This window comes from Manduca sexta, chromosome 28, assembly GCF_014839805.1.
Source record: "Manduca sexta isolate Smith_Timp_Sample1 chromosome 28, JHU_Msex_v1.0, whole genome shotgun sequence".
Classification (NCBI taxonomy): domain Eukaryota; kingdom Metazoa; phylum Arthropoda; class Insecta; order Lepidoptera; family Sphingidae; genus Manduca; species Manduca sexta.
The window spans coordinates 5574150-5595774 of record NC_051142.1 but is presented as its reverse complement, the minus strand read 5'-3'; the positions used below and the strand labels follow the sequence as shown (position 1 = coordinate 5595774).

Below are 21625 nucleotides of genomic sequence, written 5' to 3'. Positions count from 1 at the left end.
ATATTAGATATTAACAGATGAATGGATGCGACTTCGCCTACCGTCCTAAGACAGATATTTTTGAAATTTACTAATAATTAGTTCAGTTCTGGGTATTATGAAGATAAAAGTTCTTCATAATTATCGATACCCACAATGCTTTACTTAGATAAACATATGATTGTTCGGCGTAGGTACTTTATGTGGGATATTTTTTAGTTAAAACTGCAAGTTTTTACGTTTATAATGTAGGTGCATCTATGCCTCCTTTATATCACTGTCTTTTGTATTTACATTTAAATGACTTGCACAGTAGCTGTGTTCCACAGCCTCAGGTGTTGTTTCTCTAATAATAATGCTCTACAATTAATATGCAACCACATACAGTTGTCATATATCAGCTGGGAATTGTAGTAGTTATGTAAACTAAACAAAACGTCTTCACGGAACATTGAATTTTACGCAGTGCAGGCAAACTTTACTTACCTTAGGTACATTAATTTATTATCATACGTGCTTAGAATCCACAACTGTCACCCTGAGTTATTATCGTGTAATTGTTATGGTCGAGCCTAGACCTATTTCATTTTCACACCATTAATTAATAGTTATTATAATTTAGTTTTATACTATAACTACTGCAACTCCACACTTTGTTATTTAAATCTAATAAGTAGCCAAACAGAATTAAACAATAATATTCCTAACAGTGGCGATAGCCTAGTTGGGTGTGGAACGGACTGCCAAGACGAATGTTCGCAGGTTCAAATCCCAAGGGCACACACCTCTGACTTTTCTAAAAAATCATGTGTGTATTCTTTATGAATTTATCGTTCGCTTTTACGGTGAAGGAAAACATCGTGAGGAAACCTGCACATCTGAGAAGTTCTCTATAGGAATTTCGAAGGTCTGTGAAGTCTACCAACCCGACTACGCCAGCGTGGTGGACTAAGGCCTAATCCCTCTCAGTAGTAGAGGAGGCCCGTGCTCAGCAGTGGGCAAGTATATAATACAGGGCTGATATTATTATTATTTATTATTATTCCTAACAGTTTTAATAATATGTAAGAACTTCGCACAGAGCGTAAGTAAATGTCTCCGATTCAGTTTTGACGACACAATATCTGTGAACGATTATATTTACTGGCTTGCTTAATATGCTATGATTATCTTGCCTGGTGCGTTAAATTTGGCTAAATCAGTTGAGCTAGATGGGAAATTCAGCATAACTACTTTGTTGTACACGCCGCGCGCCACGCTGCGCCGCGACTCACTTAATTTATAGTCGCGTACTGAAACCGAGAATATTATTTAAAAAATATATAATAAATGATAAAACTATTATTAATATTATAATTTTGTTAAAAGCCATAATGATGTATAGTTCTAGCCGTGTTTCACTGAATTTTGGTAATATTTTAGTGTTTTCTTATGATTTTGTTTGACTTTTGTTTGTACTTAGGTACGTGTGATCAATTATCTTATCGTTAGAAAAGAAAAAAATATATTCCCTTTCTCTGTTCCATACCATTAACTACATTTTCATAGTAATAAATATCAACAATATTATCAATGGTTAATACTATACGCTTCCTAAATATATAATAGTAAAACGTTGCAAGATAAAATACACAAAAAGAAATATCCGTCTCAATTATAGAGATGGATGAGTGAATCACCAAGCTCGCCGTGATTTGACATTATGTATAACCCGTAATTGAATGACAGAGGATTTTATACATTCACACTTCGTTAAATAAGATACACAACATGAAAGATTTGTACGCTTTATTGAATTTGTTTAATTAAGTGTAAGGGAAACTGAGTAAACTTGATCCCAAGGGACATATTGTACACTCAAAAAACCATCAAACCTTGAAACGATGTAATCAGGTTGTTTTAAAGCAGATAAACTTATCAAATTAAAGGAAGTCACTCTTATAATAATGGGAATTTGAAACTAGTACAATTTATCAAAAACATGATGTTTACAAACCTCACGAGGAAGTAATTAACCGGATTTTTGTAACAGGGGAGTTTGTAACTAGTAAAACGAATTTTTTTTCGTCATCTACTTTATATTTATATATCACTAAATCTATATTTTATACCGCGTACATGCTAGTCATGGCCAGATTCACGCCAGACGGCACAATGACTGGATATTATCATTTTTTAAAGCTTATGCAAACTCATATTGTCGTAAGCATTTGGTTAGCGTTCTTATACAGACAAATTTAAAACTTTATGAAATATACATATCTATCTTTAATGCTGTGTGTGTGCATGCTATGGGGTTAGTGGTAAACATATCTCGGGGCTAGTTGTAACATGTTACCTGTCTTTTTTAATGAAATTTTAGTAAGATGTAATTTTCTAAATTGAGTAAAAAATATTAAAAGAGAACAAAGAAACGAAGTCAAATATGTACAAATTAGATGCAATTGAAATTTTAGAAAAAAAAACTAGTCGGAAAGCGATTCAGAACTTCGGCCTGTCATTATATTATGTTCCTTTACTAAAGTCATACGAAGGAAAATAAGAACAACAACAATTCAATACTAGGGATGTATGTACGATTTTATGGTTCGTTTTAGGAAACAATGTAGGGTAAACAAAGCTGAAGCTTTGAATATTTTATTACTAGGTTTTTGTAGCTATGCTTTTTTCATAAAAACTTTGTCATTGGGTATATATATATTTAAAAATATATATTATACGATGTAGCAAAGTTGTTTTCTCACGAAACTGTAATTTGAAAGGGCAAATTTCAACTTTTTTTAGTTGTTATTTCCTGCCCCACACCCTACAAAACTTTATGTATCCGAATTATTTATGTATGTATTTATATGAAGCATAACATTTTGTTTTCTGAAAAGCCCTAAACGCAATCATGTCACATATTCGTTTAATAATAAACGTCGACCTATATCAAACTTTTGACGTATCACAAAATATTTGACAGTTCAAACTTTATGATTTCGATTCTGTTTGATAAAGTGTAAAAGTTTTAAAGTTGTTAACAACTTATTCGCTAATAAAACTATAAGGATAAATAAATAATGTATGGAACATTCTGATATCGAAACTCACAGACACGATTAATTTAATAGTTATAAATAATAAATATTTGACAATACATAAATTGCTTTTATGTTTTTTTAACTCGGACATACTTGACTTCGCTATAGTTAATCATTTATCGTAGGAAACTATCTATAACTATACATAACTATCTTATTATGCTTCAAAATACAGGGTTTTTTTACATTATATTACGAAATGAAACCATATACTCGTCTTTACCTAACATTGTACAAAAAATCATTTATGAATAACGAATAATTTCGCCAAAACTTCCGATTATAGTTTTCTGATTTTTTATCAATTTGTAGTTTAGTGCAAAATTAATATCTGCCTAGTATTTTTAACTGAAAGTGTAATGTTTGCGTTCCGAGGTATGCTTTTAGAGTAGTAGTACTAGCATTGGGACGGAAAAAAATAAAATTACTTCTAATTGTTATTTATTTTGTTTGAAAATTACGCTTTTTTATTTTACACCCATGATTAGAATAACTGATTTTATGGTGTTATTTTCAAGAAAATAAGTAAAAAAAATCATTTAATAACACAATATCCAAATAACTTTGTATAATGTTAAATCGTTTCATAACTTAAATTAGACTGAAGTCCGAGCAAAATCACTTTGTACACTTTGGGGTTGTTATCGTCGTGTCAGTGTTTCAAGACATTTTATTTTATTATTTTTATTTTATCCTGGCACGACAAACTAGACGTCTTATTTTACTTACCAATGTCTTACTATACTTTATTTAGTCGGAATACATGTAATGTCGACGAAAACGTATCGTGTACTTCGAAGCTAGTCATGTCTGTGGGCTGGCATGTTTTTCTGGGCGTAGGTAGACCTAATGAGGTCACTTTATTAAATGGGAGTTATCAAAAAAGTGTCTGAAACTAATCTGCACCTATTATATCTATATAATCTTGTACATGGAAAATTAGGGCACGCAAGCAGTTAAATAGTGCCACAGATTAAAATGGTTTTCGTGTATGAAATTTTTTTACACGGCGTTCATAAACTTTGTGCATTCATATAAAACCGCCTAGAACCGTCGGAATAAGACTTCTGCATTTAAAAAACAAGGTCGTATAAAATATTTTTTTCAAACAGCGTTGTGTATGAAATACATAAAACATTTCACACAATTCCATTAATATCTGAATAAAACATTCAAATATTATATAATTTTATTTGAATGTAACGTTTCACTATAGCGATATGAAAGTTCTATACAATACAAGTGGAACATGCTCTTGGATTGGATTTAGAGCTTTCCCGCGCATTTAAGTTATTCACAAAAGAGATTAAGATAGAGTTTGTTTACGCTCAAGGCGAGACTTTAAGCAGGTACTCGTCGGTATTTAAGGTTTCTACATTATACATGTATAATATCTTTACGAGGTACTTCTTAATGACGTAAACTGCTCACGGTTTAACAAACTATAGCGACATCTATCTTTCCAACCTTTATAGGGCTATCCTTTGAAATGTCATAAATAAAATAATTTTTAAGAATGATAAAATACTCCTATTTTAATATGATTTACAATTAATATAGTGTGTATAATCATATCTTCACAAGATATTATGTAAAACGAGGAGCAGTGAAACTCACGTAAAACGAGACTGATTTTTATTAGGACGGTAGATCGAGAACAGACTGGGTCGCACTACCCTCGGCTCCTTTTATATATTCCTATACTACATTATAGATTATAGGTACGTATATACCAATGTATAATGAACCTTTCTCCTATCTTTTAGAAGAAAAAATGTTTATTATTAAACTTAACCCTTCCATACTCTATAACACAGCTGTTTTCGTCTTCCTTCTAATATTCAAAACTTTAAACGGGAGTTGTGTAATCACTTTATAAAAGCTAAACTGGTTCGGATGCCGCGAAGATAGATAGTTTTAGTTGTCTACAATCACGTTTCCTTAGTTAAAGCAATAAGTTTCCCTTAAGGCGTGTTGCTTTCTAAAGCTCTTTAATGATAATAGTAAATAATCATAAGCCTAAGTAACGGAGCATATTTGAATTGAGTTGGAAATTGATAGCTAACTTTCTAATTCTGAATATCAACCATATATAATTGTTGTCCAACTTTGGTACGTTTTAATCTAATTTAAAAATACAATTGATTCTAATTCATAACACTTTAGTTTGACTTTTAAAGTGGTAGTAGTTGCAGTATATCATGAAACCTAAATAAATTAGATTCAAAATGAATATGTAATAATTCACTAATTGCATTGATGTCCACAAATTGACAATCATCTTGAACGTGCCTTATCGTCTGCACTCAACAGTCTATAAAATTTCTTATTACTGCAATTTCATTTTCTCTAATTAGTTTATTTTCGTTATTATACCTACGTTATCAAGAATATTTGGTTCAAAGTTGTACGAAAAAAATAAAAAGAAATTGAACGGGTACCTATCATCATTAGACTTTTACGCTGAGAAATCTGCTTTTAAATTTTTCTTTTATGAATATTATGAGAGCCTTTTTAGGTGATTTCTAAGTCAAGGGTCGGTCATGTTAAGTACGAATACCATCAAGATTAATACTTAAGATGATCTTTCAAAATGAAGGAAAGGCGTCCAATATTTTACCTCGGTATGGTGTACAATTTACGTAAAGCTATTTAAGTCTACAACATAGCATAACATTTTCTTAGATTCTATAAGATAATATTGCTTTTGTCTAATATTTTCAAATACTGCCTCGGTGGCGAAGTTGTACTACGATACAACTGCAGTACTAAGGTCTCGGGTTCGATCTCCGAGTCGGGCAAAGTAATATTGAGTTTTTCCACTCAGTATCAGCTGGAGTATGAACTTTGTGCCGTCCGTCCGTCCGTCCGCCCGCCACGCCGTCCGATAGCTTCATCGCCTACCACATTATGGGACTGAATACACACACCGAAAAGTGGGCGGTCTAGTTGCGCCTCTGCTTGTCCCTTCGATAGTAAAAGATATGAGTGTAAGTGTGTGTGTTTCAACTATTGTCAAAATTCTATTCAGGTTAGTACTAAAAAAAATTAAAAAAAAAAACCGAATTGACAAAAAACAAAACATTATTGTTTTATATTAGTCATTAAACTTTAAACAATAAGAGATGCTTTTGCATGCTTGATAAGTTAATGGAATGCTAAATTGCATTAGATATGAGTGCAGGTGTTTTAACATGAGTTTCACTAAGTTCTTGGTAATAAATTACCGGATTCTCTGTCTTGCCTTAGTCCATAATAAATCATTTAATTGTGTAGGCATTGAGCTAAATAAATGAGTCTTGTAATAACCAAAACAAACTCCGCATATATTCTAGTTAACCGATACCTAATGGGATTATATTGTCTACTCAATTACTTTGCGTTATTCTTTAAACCAAATTATATTTAAAGTTATATATGATATCTATTTCAAATACAATGAAACAACGTTTTTTTTTATTTGTTTTAATGTTATTTAAACTGAGATCAAAACTCATTATAAGGATAGTATATTTATTACACATTAAGCTTTCGCTCGCGGCTCTGTCCGCAAGAAAAAGCTTTTCCGGATAATTGTCCCATTTTATATTTTTCCAAGATAAAATGGAGTCTATATAAGATATCTCTAACAATACATCGGTGAAAACTACGTTTAATTTCAGGCAATAACTTTTGCTTAAAGCGTGTACGAACAGACAGACAACAATTCTAAAAATTCTTGGCTTCTGTTGCACTAATAAAGAATACCCAAATTAATTTTCCTTCAATATCATTATGTACAGACATCAGCATATTATAATTTTATTATAAGTAAAAAGTTTTTACCTTGTAACAATTCTAATTTTATACTCCGACGACCCTGTGTACTTTATACCTACCTAATTGTATAGCTGTGTACGAGGTTGACCCATGACATTTTGGCCCATCCAAACGGTTAATAATGACTCTATATCTCGCAAGGGTCGCCTCTCATTCAAGGGTCCTGATTGAATAATGTTCGTCTAAGTAGATTTTAAACACTATTGAGTTACACTCCCTAAAAGGATTCCGGTTAAAGCCATCCACTCAACACGTATAGAGTGTCTCACGATAATTTATTCTTTATTAAATTTAATGGTGTTATATTCTATATAGAGTTGATGAGTTGTATGCCACGTTTACGTATTTAAGTTAATTTTAAATTTAGGGGTATAAATATTGAGTCCATCAAGTTATATACCACGGTTATCAATTTTATTTTGCAAAACTTTATTTTAATTGTTTATCTTATAACAATTAGGATAAAGAATCGTCTTTTTATTGAAAATATTATGTCATGTATAGATAATTTTTTGGACATCATATTATTAACAACTAGCTTCCGCCCGCAGCTTCGCCCGCGTGGATGTTGGACTTCAAAAATGGAGGAGGTGCTCAATTTGTCGGGATGTATTTTTAATGTATGGTGGTATGCAGGTGGTCCGATTGTCCGGTCAGAGTCTGATGATAGGATCCTGGTGAAATCGAAGGAACTTTTAACCATTAAGGTTGCACACGCGACGGAAGCTTAAAAATGGAGTTACTTCTCCCGTTTTCCCAACATTTCCCTTCACTGCTCTGCTCCTATTAATTGTAGCGTGATGAAAAGTATACTATAACCAGCTCAGGAGTATGAAAAATAATTGTACCAAGTTGCGTCAAAATCCGTCGAGTAGTTTTTGTTTCTACAACGGTTATACAGACAGACAGACAGACAAAAATTTTACTAATTACATTTTTGGCATGAGTATCGATCCCTTATCACCCCCTGATAGTTATTTTGGAAATATATTTCATGTACAGAATTGACCTCTCTACTGATTTATTATAAGTATAGATTTACATAGATTATGTCAATAAAACATAAAGATATAGTAAATCTAATAACCCATGAGGATACTCGTGTAGCAAATCCAACTTAGATGATTGATGAAACGCCGTCAATGTGACAACTTACAAGTAATCTACGATTGAACAGGCCAGTCGAGCGAACTCCACGCTAGCTTAACGACACTGTTATCTTGATGTGCCAAATAACGAAGTTTTCTTGTCAATCATAGAAAAAAATGTCTAAGAACTGATAGACATTTTGGAGGTGATTGAGGCAACTGAAATCATTGTTAAAACTCTTTTTATTTATATCTGAAAAAATACAAAATTCTAAAATATTAAAACTTCAATTTGCCTCACGAACATGATTTGCAAGTAACAATGGAGCATTTTTTGTATTTGATGGCCGATTAAGACCTGCAAGCGTTCAGCCAAGTCTGCATTATCATATTCAGGTATAACTAGCAAAATATTTTAAATGTTTTCCATTGCCTCAAACACTTCCCAAAAATCTCTGTTAGGTGTCCATCTATAATTACATAATTCAACACGTTACAAAGCTTTATAATAATAAACACTTATTCCTCACATTTTTGTTGTAAAATGATTTCTTATTAAAATTATTGTACCTAAGTAGTAACTATGTATAATTTTTTGATTTCTTATATTTACGCGAATGTTAGACATTGAAATTAAACTAATTTTCCGGATCCGGAAAATTATGTATAATTTGTCTTAGTAGTGTAATGAAGTATAAATTCAATGTTTTATTATGTTTTCGTGTAAAATGTTCACTATTCGATCAAATATTATATTAATAATTGAATTAGGTACTACTGACGATTTTTCTCGATACCTACTGAGGAGAGTGAAGGCTGCAATTAGAGGAAACATAATATATTCCAATATTCTTTTTATGTCTTTACTTGCAGCTTTCGTTGTCAGTTCGAATTACTTTATAAATTCGTAAAAATATTTTGAGAAACTCTTGGGAAGTTTTGCGGTGATTGGACGAACTTTATAACATTTCTGACTTTTTGAGATGTCAATTTTATTTTTTCCAATATTCGAATCTGTTGGAAATGTTTCCCTTATATTCCAGAGGTATTGTTTTCGTACTGATTAAGAAATCTAAATTTTTCGCGAAATATATCTGCAATATCAAATTAATTGATTTCGAAGTAAGTATGTACAAAATTATGAATCATAAATAAATTTTATAATATTACAATGTCTTATAAATGTAAAAAATTAAAACCAGACCGAATTCAATACTTTGAAATTTTAATTGACTATAAAAATGATTTCTTGCCAAAAAGTAACGTGAATAAAACTATAAATTATCTCAAGAGACTCCTTAATTACAATATATAATTATTAATTTGACACTTTGAAATTGGAATTGGTATATTCACGATTTATTGAACAAAAAATATGCGACCGCCCCCCAATTTGTCAACCAGACGTTTCATTAACGAGACAAACTATAATTAATTGTGATCGACCATTGTTTTTTCTTTTCTTTTAAAAATTGACGACGTTTATATTGGACACTGTGGATTTAAATTATGTGCACGAATAATAAACTTTTGGTGTAATTTTAAATCTTTTATACACCGTGATTTTATTGTCTATTTGGAACCAAAATGTGGTGACTTAGAACAATCTGTAGGGCCAAAAAAATAGTGAATAAATTACATACATACATACATAACATCACGCATTTATCCCCGAAGGGGTATGCAGAGGCGCAACTAGGGCACCCACTTTTCGCCAAGTATTTTCCGTCCCATGATGTGATAGGGGGCGAGCCTATCGCCATATCGGGCACAAATTCCAGACTCCGGGCTGATACTGAGCAGAAAAACCCAAATATCACTTTGCCCGACCCGGGATTCGAACCCAGGACCTCAGAGCGCTATTGTACCGGACATGCAATACAACTACGCCACCGAGTCAGTGAATAAATTATACAGTTGATAATTAAAAAAAAAAATTTTTGATAATATTTTTCACGCGTTCGAGTTTGAAAATGATAGTAACATCGCGACAATTAAGTAATTCTTAGCTATGAATGGCACCGATTGTAGTAGTACGTGAGATTTAGTTGTATTACCGCGAGTTTTTATTTACTATCCATAAACATTAATTTTAATTTTTATATATTATTACATTGGTATTTTTTTAAACTCTATTATTGATACAGAATTTAAAATTTTCGTTTCCATAACAACTATAAAGTCACGATTTACATATATGTTTGCAAAATGTCTTTTTAAAGGTTTAATGCCCAATTAGACAACCATACTAATTGTTTTCAATTGCCTAATTTAAATTTTTAAAAGCCTACACGAATATGCCTAAGTAACATTATATTACCAAACTCATATTATATTAAAACTAGAATATTATTACACACTTTGCACGGCGACTGAACTGTACTCACTTGGCACAATTGCAATTATGTTGCGTGATAAATGTGAATCGCCCAAAACTTATACAATAGTAAGTTTAGCAATTATAAACGTATAGAAAATGCTTTGTATAGTCCAACTCTTTGATATATATAATGAAATAGTTTCTACTCGCGGCGCCACTTGCATGAAAAAAATTCAAGGATAAAAGTCCCGCTATATTTTTTCCGGGGTAAAAAGCGACCTATGTCCTTCCCAGGGTCTCAAACCGTGTCTATAACAAATTCATCGAAATCCGTTTGGTAGATTTTGGGTTTCTTCGCGTTCAGACAGACAGGCAGGCGCAGCGGAAGACTGATTTATAATATGTAAGATAGTATAGATTGTACAATGTACATATAGTAGGAATGTCCCGAATTCAACGGTTAGGAACACATAATTAGAATACAACAAGAAATTATATTTTAAAAATATTTAAGAATTGTTTATGTTCTTACAAATAAATTTTAGAACTATATACAGAGTATGGACCCATTCAGATCTCAATTACTTTCTCGTTGAAGTTGACAACCACGCATATTCTTAATATTAGACTTGGCTCCCTTATTTCACATATTTCATGTTTTTAATGGACGTTATACGTATATCATGCTAAAAGCTGTAATATTCCTAAGTTCGTTACACAATAAAAGTTAACTTCACAAAAGAATTGTAGAACCACAAGACCCCGTTTCGTTTCTCAAGTCGCACAAACTCTCTTAATTGTGAACCCATATCTTAAGTTTTCTACAATAAATGCTAAGTTCAATACGAAATAAGCAGCCATACTTAAAAGCTCGCGAGTGGTGGAAAGCGTCGTAAATTTTACGACTCGCTTTGCCATTTTGAAATCGCTTGCCATCAAGAGAATTCATATTTATATGTAACAGTGTACCAGATTAGCTGCAAGAAAAGTTTTTTGTATGAAATTATTAATTCATTACATGTATATTCACCCGAAACGTAACTGTCAATTTCTTTATCCCATTATAATTAACTAAGTAATTTTTATTGTTCATAACTCGTTACTTTAGTTAAATCTGGGGAGAATTTAATTAAACTAATTGACTGATTTACTTTGATTATAAATAAAAAATGACTTCAAAAATGTTCTGGAAAAATTCAAAATACCAAATAAAATGCACGTTCGAATATAATAGTCTGGCATATAGATTATAATCGATAAGAGTGCGTCGCTCCACAGGGGCTAAAACAAAAGCGGTGTTTTTAGCCGAGAGTCGACAGAAGACAATCGCATGCCCGCATACTTGAGGGATTGAAAATCTCTGTGAATATTGAACAAAAGTCATGTCGCTGAGGACTTTTATAAAACTTTGTAGATATCAGTTTTACAAAGTGTACTTTATGTGGATTGCAATTTGTATTTCATGATTTACTACGTTTGTATGTTACTAATAATATTAGATACCTATATATTTAGTTATACAACGGGATTTTTACATTTAGATTACATAAAAAATAATTAATATAATAATAATAATATCAGCCCTGTATTATAATACTTGCCCACTGCTGAGCACGGGCCTCCTCTACTACTGAGAGGGATTAGGCCTTAGTCCACCACGCTGGCCTAGTGCGGATTGGTAGACTTCACACGCCTTCGAAATTCCTACAGAGAACTTCTGAGATGTGCAGGTTTCCTCACGATGTTTTCCTTCACCGTTAAAGCGAACGATAAATTCACAAAGAATACACACATGATTTTAGAAAAGTCAGAGGTGTGTGCCCTTGGGATTTGAACCTGCGGACATTCGTCTCAGCAGTCCGTTCCACACCCAACTAGGCTATCGCCGATTTTTTTTTTTTTAATATACAATGTAGATAACAAAACTTCACACTATCTTAATTAGTAATTATATATTAATAATATCAGCCCTGTATTAAATACTGTGCCCACTGTTGGGCACGGGCCTCCTCTACTACTGAGAGGAATTATATATTATTATATCTAAATTAAGGTCTGTCTATATGAATAAGTAGTAGCTCACCACGTCCGTTCTAAGTATGTCATTCCAACTCATACTGAATTTATATGAACTTTAAACACACAGAGAAGTGCAATAAACATACTCATAATTGCAAAACCCATCTAAGAGATGATGGAGCAGCTGAATTATTCTAATGGAAAATAATATCTGGTTGAATAAACAATAACGTTCAGATTCGCTGCGTGAGTGGATGTGGCGCTGATCATCTGAGCGAGATCTAACGTTTTTCACATCGCATCCGCTTTTTGCAATAAATCGTCGATAGGCGGGTATATTTATTCACATTTTATCCCATGTAAACACACCTCCTGAGAATAAGGGTGTGTGCATATCCATTGACCCGGAAAAATAGTATGTTGACAGACGATAAATATTATTTTTGTTCGAAACAATTGAATGACGGGACGATAAGTTGTCTAACTAAATAGACACTCACCCATAAACAGCACCTAACATTAGTACTAGAACTAGATTGCAACCTACTATTTGGGACAGCGTTTTGTCTCCGTAAGACATAATTGTGGTGTTGCATAATGCTCAATAAACACTGGTTATGAACCGGAACAGAACTGTGCTTCCACAATGCTGCTTAGCAGAAGAAATATACATCCCGATGCTACTTCCCAGGCGGACTCTTGCGTACGGAGCCCTACCGTCTCGATAAATTATCGAAATATTAATTAACTGAAAGCGGAGTGCAGCACTATGCATTAAGTTTCAGCATTTATTTAAAGTCAAAAGTTGAAATAGTTTGCTTACTAAAATGCTGACTCCCTGATTCCAATATTTACGAACGACAGCGTTTTCAGAAGTAATCAACTTTTTCATCCCAAAGTTTCAGAGAGATATTTTTACCCTAGGTTATTGCTTTATTCCACTTCATTTTAACTGGACTAGCATCGCTTGGCATAAATTTAAAGTAACCATGGTATTTAATAAATGTTTAAAATGAATAAAATATCATTAACTAAATTTGAAATCTGGTACCTACTGACAGGGTTTTTAGACCGGGTAGTTAATTCAAAAAGCTGTAACAACGAGGGTTGGTAAACTTCAAAACCTACGAAATTCTTATGGAGGAGGGTGTTGTTCGCGGTTTCGCTCGCGTGAAATGTTTTGTCCCGTTAAGAAAGTTTTTAAAACACGTAAAGAAGCCAGCGCCATCAACTTTAAATAAAAGAAATACATAACTAAATAATATTATTTCCCATGGGATCAAAGAACCAGAATAAAAGGTATAAGTATATGTGTTAATCCAGGACATGGTCTACCCGTGTGCCAAATTTCATTCAAATCCGTTCAGTTCTTTCTACGTTTATTTCAAACAGAAATTTCTACAAATTTTCGCAAGTGTAATATGACTAAGTAAATTACGTAAGATAAGATTAATTCTGTTTAGATATAATAATAGTTGTAAAACGAAATAACGCAGTACGGTAAAGGACATTGATGAAGGCAAAATAACCTGTCCACCGCAAGAAATCGCAGAGTTGCCATGTAGATAAAAACTTTTAACACGTTATCGAATAGTAGTTTTTATTTTGAATGGATTTTTATAGAAAAAGTATATTCTAAATCTTTATGAGGTGATACCAAAGTCACTTTCAAGAATTATTTGATGGAACCAAACGTATACTTAATATAATCAATATATTGATCTATGTGTGCAAAGGGCAACTGGCTTTAATCGCCCACCATAAAAATAGCCTTGTACATTAAATGAAAAGGCTTTCAATCTTAGATTAAATACTTCCCGCAGTCAATCAAAATACGTAAACATATAGATAAATGCAAAAGTAATTAATAATTTACAACTAATTTCTGGTACTATACAGTACAAGTTTCATATCCTGCGTAAGATTTTTTTTGCGTCGTTGTTTATTAAAAATTTAATTTAAACTTTTAAAATTACTGTTTTTCTACAATAGAGCCTGATCGTCATTTATCTAACACCTACTTATAGAGATTATTTTTATGAACCCAAACTCGCTATATCAGCAATAAATTGCTGAGTAGTTGGATATGGCGCAAACTACCTGATGCTGCAGGATTAACTGAAGGTTACCATGTCATGGAAATGAAAAATTCCAAATCGCTGTAGTAACTACACCAAATTTCAAATCGCTGTGATTTGTGAAAAAAGGAAAAAAGTGATGGTCTTTGAACGTCGAATAGATCTTCATAAGAACTAACTGAACCCTATAAACCTTCAACGAAAAAACCGCATTAAAATTGTCCATACGTTCGTGAGCTACAATGCCACAGACAGACGTACATACATATACACATGCGTACCTACACCCTAGACTTATAGCACCATTAATTTTGCGCCGGGGATTAAAAATATCACTATAATATTTTATACTGTGATTCACACCTCACTGTATATGAATAATTTGTCTCACAAATAATAAAATGAATAAAAGTCACGTAGTTCAACTCGTGAGTCACAAAATTGATTGTATTAAACCACTTTGCCACGTTTCTTGGCATCCATATCTCTCGCGTATTTAGTTACAAGCGGATTCTATAACAAGTCGTCGTTTTCGATGATTTCGGCGAAATCATGTCACACGCCTAAATATGTAAATGTAAAGAATCTTTTTGCAAATCTAGTTACCTACTGCAGACGAGCTTACACAGGAATATTTTATCATACCAAGTACGGTATGTAGTTAGCGGTTGCCTAGCGACGCTGCGACACAAACTGACGCTACCGAAGCCAAATTTCTTGCAGCTGACAGGTACTTCTTCGATAGCGAGGATCAAAGAGGCGAGCATTTAGTTATAGCGCATGGAAGAGCCTTTTGTTGCAAATCCGTCGCAAAATTAATCGGCCTCCTAGAGAGTTAGGCCGAATGCTATACCACAATGCACTAACCATAGAATTTCGGCCCAGCGCGCCCTAAAATGCCTGCTTTTGAGTGCTTTTACTTCAGATTAAGCTAATCAATGTGTCATGCATGTCAAATTAAAACGGACGTCTAACAATGTGTTGAAAAATCGTAGAATCATACATTAAGTATTGTAAAAACGTGTGTTGTTAAGGTCATAGAAAAATTACTTGTACTCATAAAAAATACAATACTTCCACGAAAATACGCTGATTCACATTGTAATGTATCAAAAATATTGTATTCGGTTAACTACCTGGCCTTTTTGTAACAAACAGTGAGTCATGGTTCAAAATCAAATCAACTTTTTAATCACTTCTGTTGAACTTCTATCGCAGAGTTAATACACTATTCAAATTATTTAAAAAAACGATTGTGCCCCATGGTACGCCTTAAATGTTCGGGGTTGATTTGCGTAGTACATTCCGAATATTCTAAATGTATGCAGACTAAACAATATGAAAAGTATGGTAATATTAATTAATTATAACTATGGTAAGAGAGAACGGCCAAAACACAGCGATATTTCCATACAAACCGTTGTACCATATGCTTAAGATTCCGTAAGTTTCACACTCCCGTTGAAAGTATTGTTGCATAAAATAAGCAGTAAAAGTTTATATGATTCGACGCGTCTTCGGTTTTTACAGCCAGAGCGAACGTTGCCAGTTTGTGGAGATTTTTATACCCTGGAGTCCGAATTAATGTCGTCCACATACGTCCGCCATTGTACTGAATTATGTTAATTTTCTAGTAAGCTACATGCTCCGTACGAATTTAATGGTTAAAGCGTCAGCGTTGTTTAATATTGCGAAATTTGCGGGACTTACGCCGATTATTCGCGAATTTTGCATGCATAAAATTAATAAATACAATAGATGAATATAAAATAATGAATATTAATACATAGTATAGAAGATCACATTATACTTAGTTTTAAAAGAAAACCACAAATATACCGAACTAATAAAATATCATTGGTGTGTAACATTGGCGAAGGGTGAAAATTTTCAAAAGGTAACCCGAGGAAATATTTTTTTCTACAGTTAACACGTAATACGCTGTTTACAATAAATTAAAATCAGTAAAATATCATAATCTATCTTCTTCTTCTTCTATATCTATACTTATAATAAATCTGTAGAGGTCAATTCTGTACATGAAATATATTTCCAAAATAACTATCAGGGGGTGATAAGGGATCGATACTGATGCCAAAAATGCAATTAGTAAAATTTTTGTCTGTCTGTCTGTCTGTATAACCGTTATAGAAACAAAAACTACTCGACGGATTTTGACGAAACTTGGTACAGTTATTTGTCATACTCCTGTGCTGGTTATAGTATACTTTTCATCACGCTACAATTAATAGGAGCAGAGCAGTGAAGGGAAATGTTGGGAAAACGGGAGAAGTTATTCCATTTTTTAAGCTTCCGTCGCGTGTGCAACCTTAATGGTTAAAGCTACACAGAAATCATGTATGACAGAAATGTTCTCCTTAAAATTATGTAAAAAATATCCCACAACAGCATATGTCTATCTTTTATGGTTGACTCACAATGACACGTGTAACTCCCGATAGCTTAGCAGTTCGAAGCTTTCTCATTATATTTGTCTACTCTTACGTTTATAACACTCTCAGTCATCCCTAATTAAAAAAGTTAACATTATTAAATATTCCATAAAAAAGAATTATAGAAATCTGTATAGAAACACCAAAGTTACACTTACATGAAATACGCTAATAATAAGCCATTATGCGTGAATACTGAATCATGCTATAAGGATTATTTTTGTATATATATAAGGTCGCGAACGCACACGCAGGCGGCTTGCTTGGCACCTAGAGGCTAGCGAATCACCTAGCGAGTAGCTTCGTAAAACGAACATTCTCGAACGTTCGCGACCGGCTCCATTTTTGAAGTCCGAAATCCACGTGGGCGAAGCTGCGGGCGGAAGCTAGTACTTAATAATTTCCTTCTAACATATTATATCTAGTCTCTAAATTTAAGTACAAAATAATCATATATTTTGAACATGGATACCTAAAAGAGTCCAACAAGAATTAATAACACACAAACACTAATTATACATTCTAAATTATTAAAAATATTTCGCGCCAATAGCTCAACATGAAGCCGCAAATTCTCGGGCTACCCTGAAGTACACAGACACGCACGCACACATGTATTTTTACGTCACTTCCAAAAGATTAGACAAAGACACCGCGCTGCGTGTGAAAGAGACAACAATAGGGCGAGGGAAGCCATGCGCGGCCGGGTTCACTTCGAACACTATAAGGCGCGAGCACTGCGCGCGAGTTACGATTTAACGAATTGATAATAATATGAACTATATACCGTTATCGTTAAAGTATTAATTTATTTAATTGAGTATAAGATGACTTGTTTGAGTATACTATTATTGTTCTAGTTAAGTATATTGTTATGTTTTTCTTTTATTATTTTTAATTAATTTGCAAAAGGTAACCCGGTAGGAATCGGCTTGTATGGACGCTTCGCCACTGGTGTGTAACTGAAGAAAAAATAAGCTGTTTTTGTAGCTTTCGCCATATTATCTTTATATTAAAAAAAACCTTATGGTATATACTTACCTATAAAATTTAAGTTTAAAAATATTAACTAGCGACTATAGAATGATGAACGAGCAGACAAGATAATTTGCAAAGTTTGCCGCATCGTTAAATACGGGAACTAAATCTACTCCAACTGCTTAGTCAAATTACTTAAATGTAATCAGTTAAAACATTTTTGCCTATCCTACCATACTCTACATGGAACTTATGCAAAATGAAACTAAAGTAACCTTGGCCCAAATTATCTACGTAACCACAAATTTTAGAACCATTTGTTTCTTATACTAGTATCGAATAATTATATTTGAAATCATTAGCTTTGCAAAGAACGTCGCTGGACCTGAGAAAAATATATTTAGTTTCTCTTTATTACGAACACTTTCAAAACCATTAATAACGTTTATTGCCTTCTTATGCCGCATCAGCTGCTGTCTGAATAAGGATAAGGAAGTTAATAGCGTTATTTTTTGTCCAACCATTCATTAAAAGCGCTCTGTAATACCCATTCAACAACCAAGCAATTTTTAGGATATGTCGTTCTTGATTAAAGGTTTTCTCGGCAAATCCCCGGAAATAGAAAAAACTACGCTCGTCGTGAATAGCCGGAAATTAGGGAATTTTTTCGTTAATGAAATTACAAAATATAAATCACTGTCTACGCAGAATTGGAATTTTATTATGTATGTACTTACCCCATAATATGACTTGACTTACATTTATATCAAAAATAACCTTAGAGAAACAACATGAGCTTCAAAATTTTTCAAGATGTTTGCAAAACTATAGTTCCTTGTTACAGATGAATCAAGTGCTAATACCATTGCTTCTTCTTGCGACGGCGGCGTTCTCTTCGAGTAATGTACTTCCAATGCTGTCCACAAATCACTTGCAGCGCCAACCATTCGGTTTAAAGAGCCAAAATATTGACAATATATTTAGTAATAGACAAGATAGTAGAAGTATACTTAACAGCATATTGTACGAAATACCAAGTGAAACACCAGAAAATGGAAAATTAAAAAGCATTATGTACAATACTATTGCAGACAATAATCAAGCAGAATATTACAATGCTATCATTAAAAATGACAAGTACAACGGAAAAGGATTTAGAAAAGAACAATGGCACAACTACCCGCGGCAACTTGACCGACTTCACAATTACTTTTATGAACCGTATAACGTCGATAAAAGAAATCTGGACCCTGATGACCCTGATGATAATAATGAGCAAAATATTCAATACAGAAATATTAATGATATAACCAACGAATTTCGTGTAGACTCCGACGACGACTCACACAACATATACGATGCGTTTGTAGCAACCACTAACCCTTTACTAATCTTTAAAATAAGACTAGCATGTCTGAGTAATAACATTGCAAATACAGATACGAACCAATATCTCAACGATTATCCTTTGACATTGGAGGATGTCGCAAATGAATTGAAAGAAGAAAACGAAAATTATGAAAAAGATAATGAAGAAATGAAGAATTTAAATGAAGAAAACCCCATGTTCGATGTAGTTAAGGTTAAACGAAAGACTTCAGATGCAACTAATGACAACAAATTGGGAAGTGAGTATTAGTAAAATTATTAACCAATATATTATGTCATTGTTATGTCGATATGAACATGTAAAAAAGCCTTCTATGTGCTCTTTTTAACACAATATTCATTTTTGTTTTCAAAAAAGTATCACAGTGATTTTTGTAGTTTCTTTAATGGCTCAAGAATATTGATGGTTTCTGCCTCCTGGTACATAAAAAAAACTATTCATCCACTACCAAATTATCACACATCAACTGCCACTACGGCATTACAATTTTTCTGATTTTAATTAACTAAATAACTTATATTATGATTAGATATATGAATTATCATTTATCTTTTATAGAAACTCAACTGGCAGGAAACAAAGCGGTATCAAAACGAATATTCTCGTTGTGGAGTCGACTTCAAAGCTTGAATCACAAAGGGCATGAGCTGTTCCACAGGCGTCATCTACATGCATTCTACGGGATGCCGGACAGCGATGGTAGTGGTGTACTCACGGCTGAGACCAGAGCAACACTGATGCGACCACCAGGCTCTCCTCTAAGATGGGGTTGAACGAAAATGTAGTATTTGCTTGGTTCAGTTCAATATTCCTTTCGCATAGAATAAAGTCTCGTGGTAGATGAATAAAAGAATATATAAAATTAAATTACTTTACATGTCAAGTCTTCTGAACATGTGTAATTTTTTTAATGAAATAATTATCGCAATTAGTAAAAAAGAGGCTTTGGCGATAAATAAATACTCGTATAATAAGCAAAAATTGTTTTTGATTAAAATAGATTATTCGCCTCGTTGATTTTCTTGTGGCCTATGGTAAGGCTCTGGGTGCATTCCGAAAATTTGACAATTGTAAACTTATTGCGTACCTATACTAGTTGGAAACTCACTTGAGTTACCCAGATTTTAAATATGCGCTTGATTGGAGCTATATCCATGCCACAAAAGCCTATCCTCTTGTAAAATAAAATTTAATTCGATTTTAAAATGAAATGTAACCATGTAGGTATTACGAAGTATGAAAATAGATTATTGTTTTCGGGCATTACTACATACTACATACTCTCTAAACTATAAACATAAACTGAAATTAGATTAAGGTATACCTACTAGTACTTTATTAGTGGGATTGTATGCTTTCGCTTTCCAACAATATTCTACGTAAAATTTATTGTATTTACGTTATAGTAGAAATTATCTTAAAGACAATAATAATATATAAATTAAAATCAAGGGTACCATTAAATCAAAAAATATATATTGTTAAATCATTTTAACAACTAAAATTCGTTTTTTCTTAAAATTTCAACAGTACCGATCAGTGAGCAGGAATCTGCAACGTGTAAAGTAAAAACGAGTCCAAAATATCTTTAACGCCTTTAAATTTTTTTAGTGCCCTTACGCTTATATTAAAGAGTGAGAACTTTGTCATCCTCCTTTAAATACAAATATAATAAAGTTATATAATGAAGTGAAATATTAATCACAACCAACTACTTTGTTTTAGTAGTTTTTAATGTTTTAAAACGAATTACTTAATTGTAGTTATAATGCCCTCCGGATTAACATTGCACAAATTATAATTTATCATATACAAATGTTTTAAGTATAGGAAAAGGTGTTTCATTACAAAAAATACATGCGCCACATATGTATGTCATAAATTTAAAAACTATATAATATTTCTGTTCCGAAGTATCAAATCTATAAGTATTATTCGTGAACAGTTATAAGGAAAGAAAACATATTTTTGCAGACCAGTTTTATTATCTAACTAGTGTGAAAACAGAGTGAAATACCTACTATGTATTTGGTAACACTACCTACATAAGAAAAAACGAATTATAGATTACAACCGACTATTTTTATTCAACAATATAAGATATTACGTAGTGTAGTAGGTAAACAAAGCAGTTTAGTAGTGTGATTCATTTCATAATTTATTAGTATTGTAAGTTCTCGACTGTGAAAAATATTTACTTTTATTTCTTAATGCATTTGTATTTTGATGCGTAATGTTTAGCATATTTTCTATTACCGACCTGTTAGAATACCGTACTATATAAATTATTCTTCCAACGTGTCTGTAATGATTCCGTATATTAAATATCAGAGTAATTTTAAAGAAATACGTATATTGTCTCTATATATGTAAATAAATACCATGTATAACAGCGATAATATATTATTTATTACATAC

At 32.6% G+C, this 21625-nt stretch overlaps 1 protein-coding gene across 3 annotated transcripts in view; it reads left to right on the top strand.

Annotated features, from left to right (window-relative positions):
* LOC115451071 overlaps positions 1-21597 on the top strand; it is a 37093-nt gene extending 15496 nt beyond the window's left edge. For all 3 annotated transcript variants that reach the window (XM_037444276.1, XM_037444275.1, XM_030179266.2), the window contains 2 exons: positions 18662-19445; positions 19766-21597. In XM_037444276.1, the coding sequence (XP_037300173.1) occupies positions 18662-19445; positions 19766-19980 (999 nt within the window). In that variant the 3' untranslated portion in view covers positions 19981-21597. The remainder of the gene's footprint in view (positions 1-18661; positions 19446-19765) is intronic.
* The last annotated feature ends 28 nt before the right edge of the window (positions 21598-21625 follow it).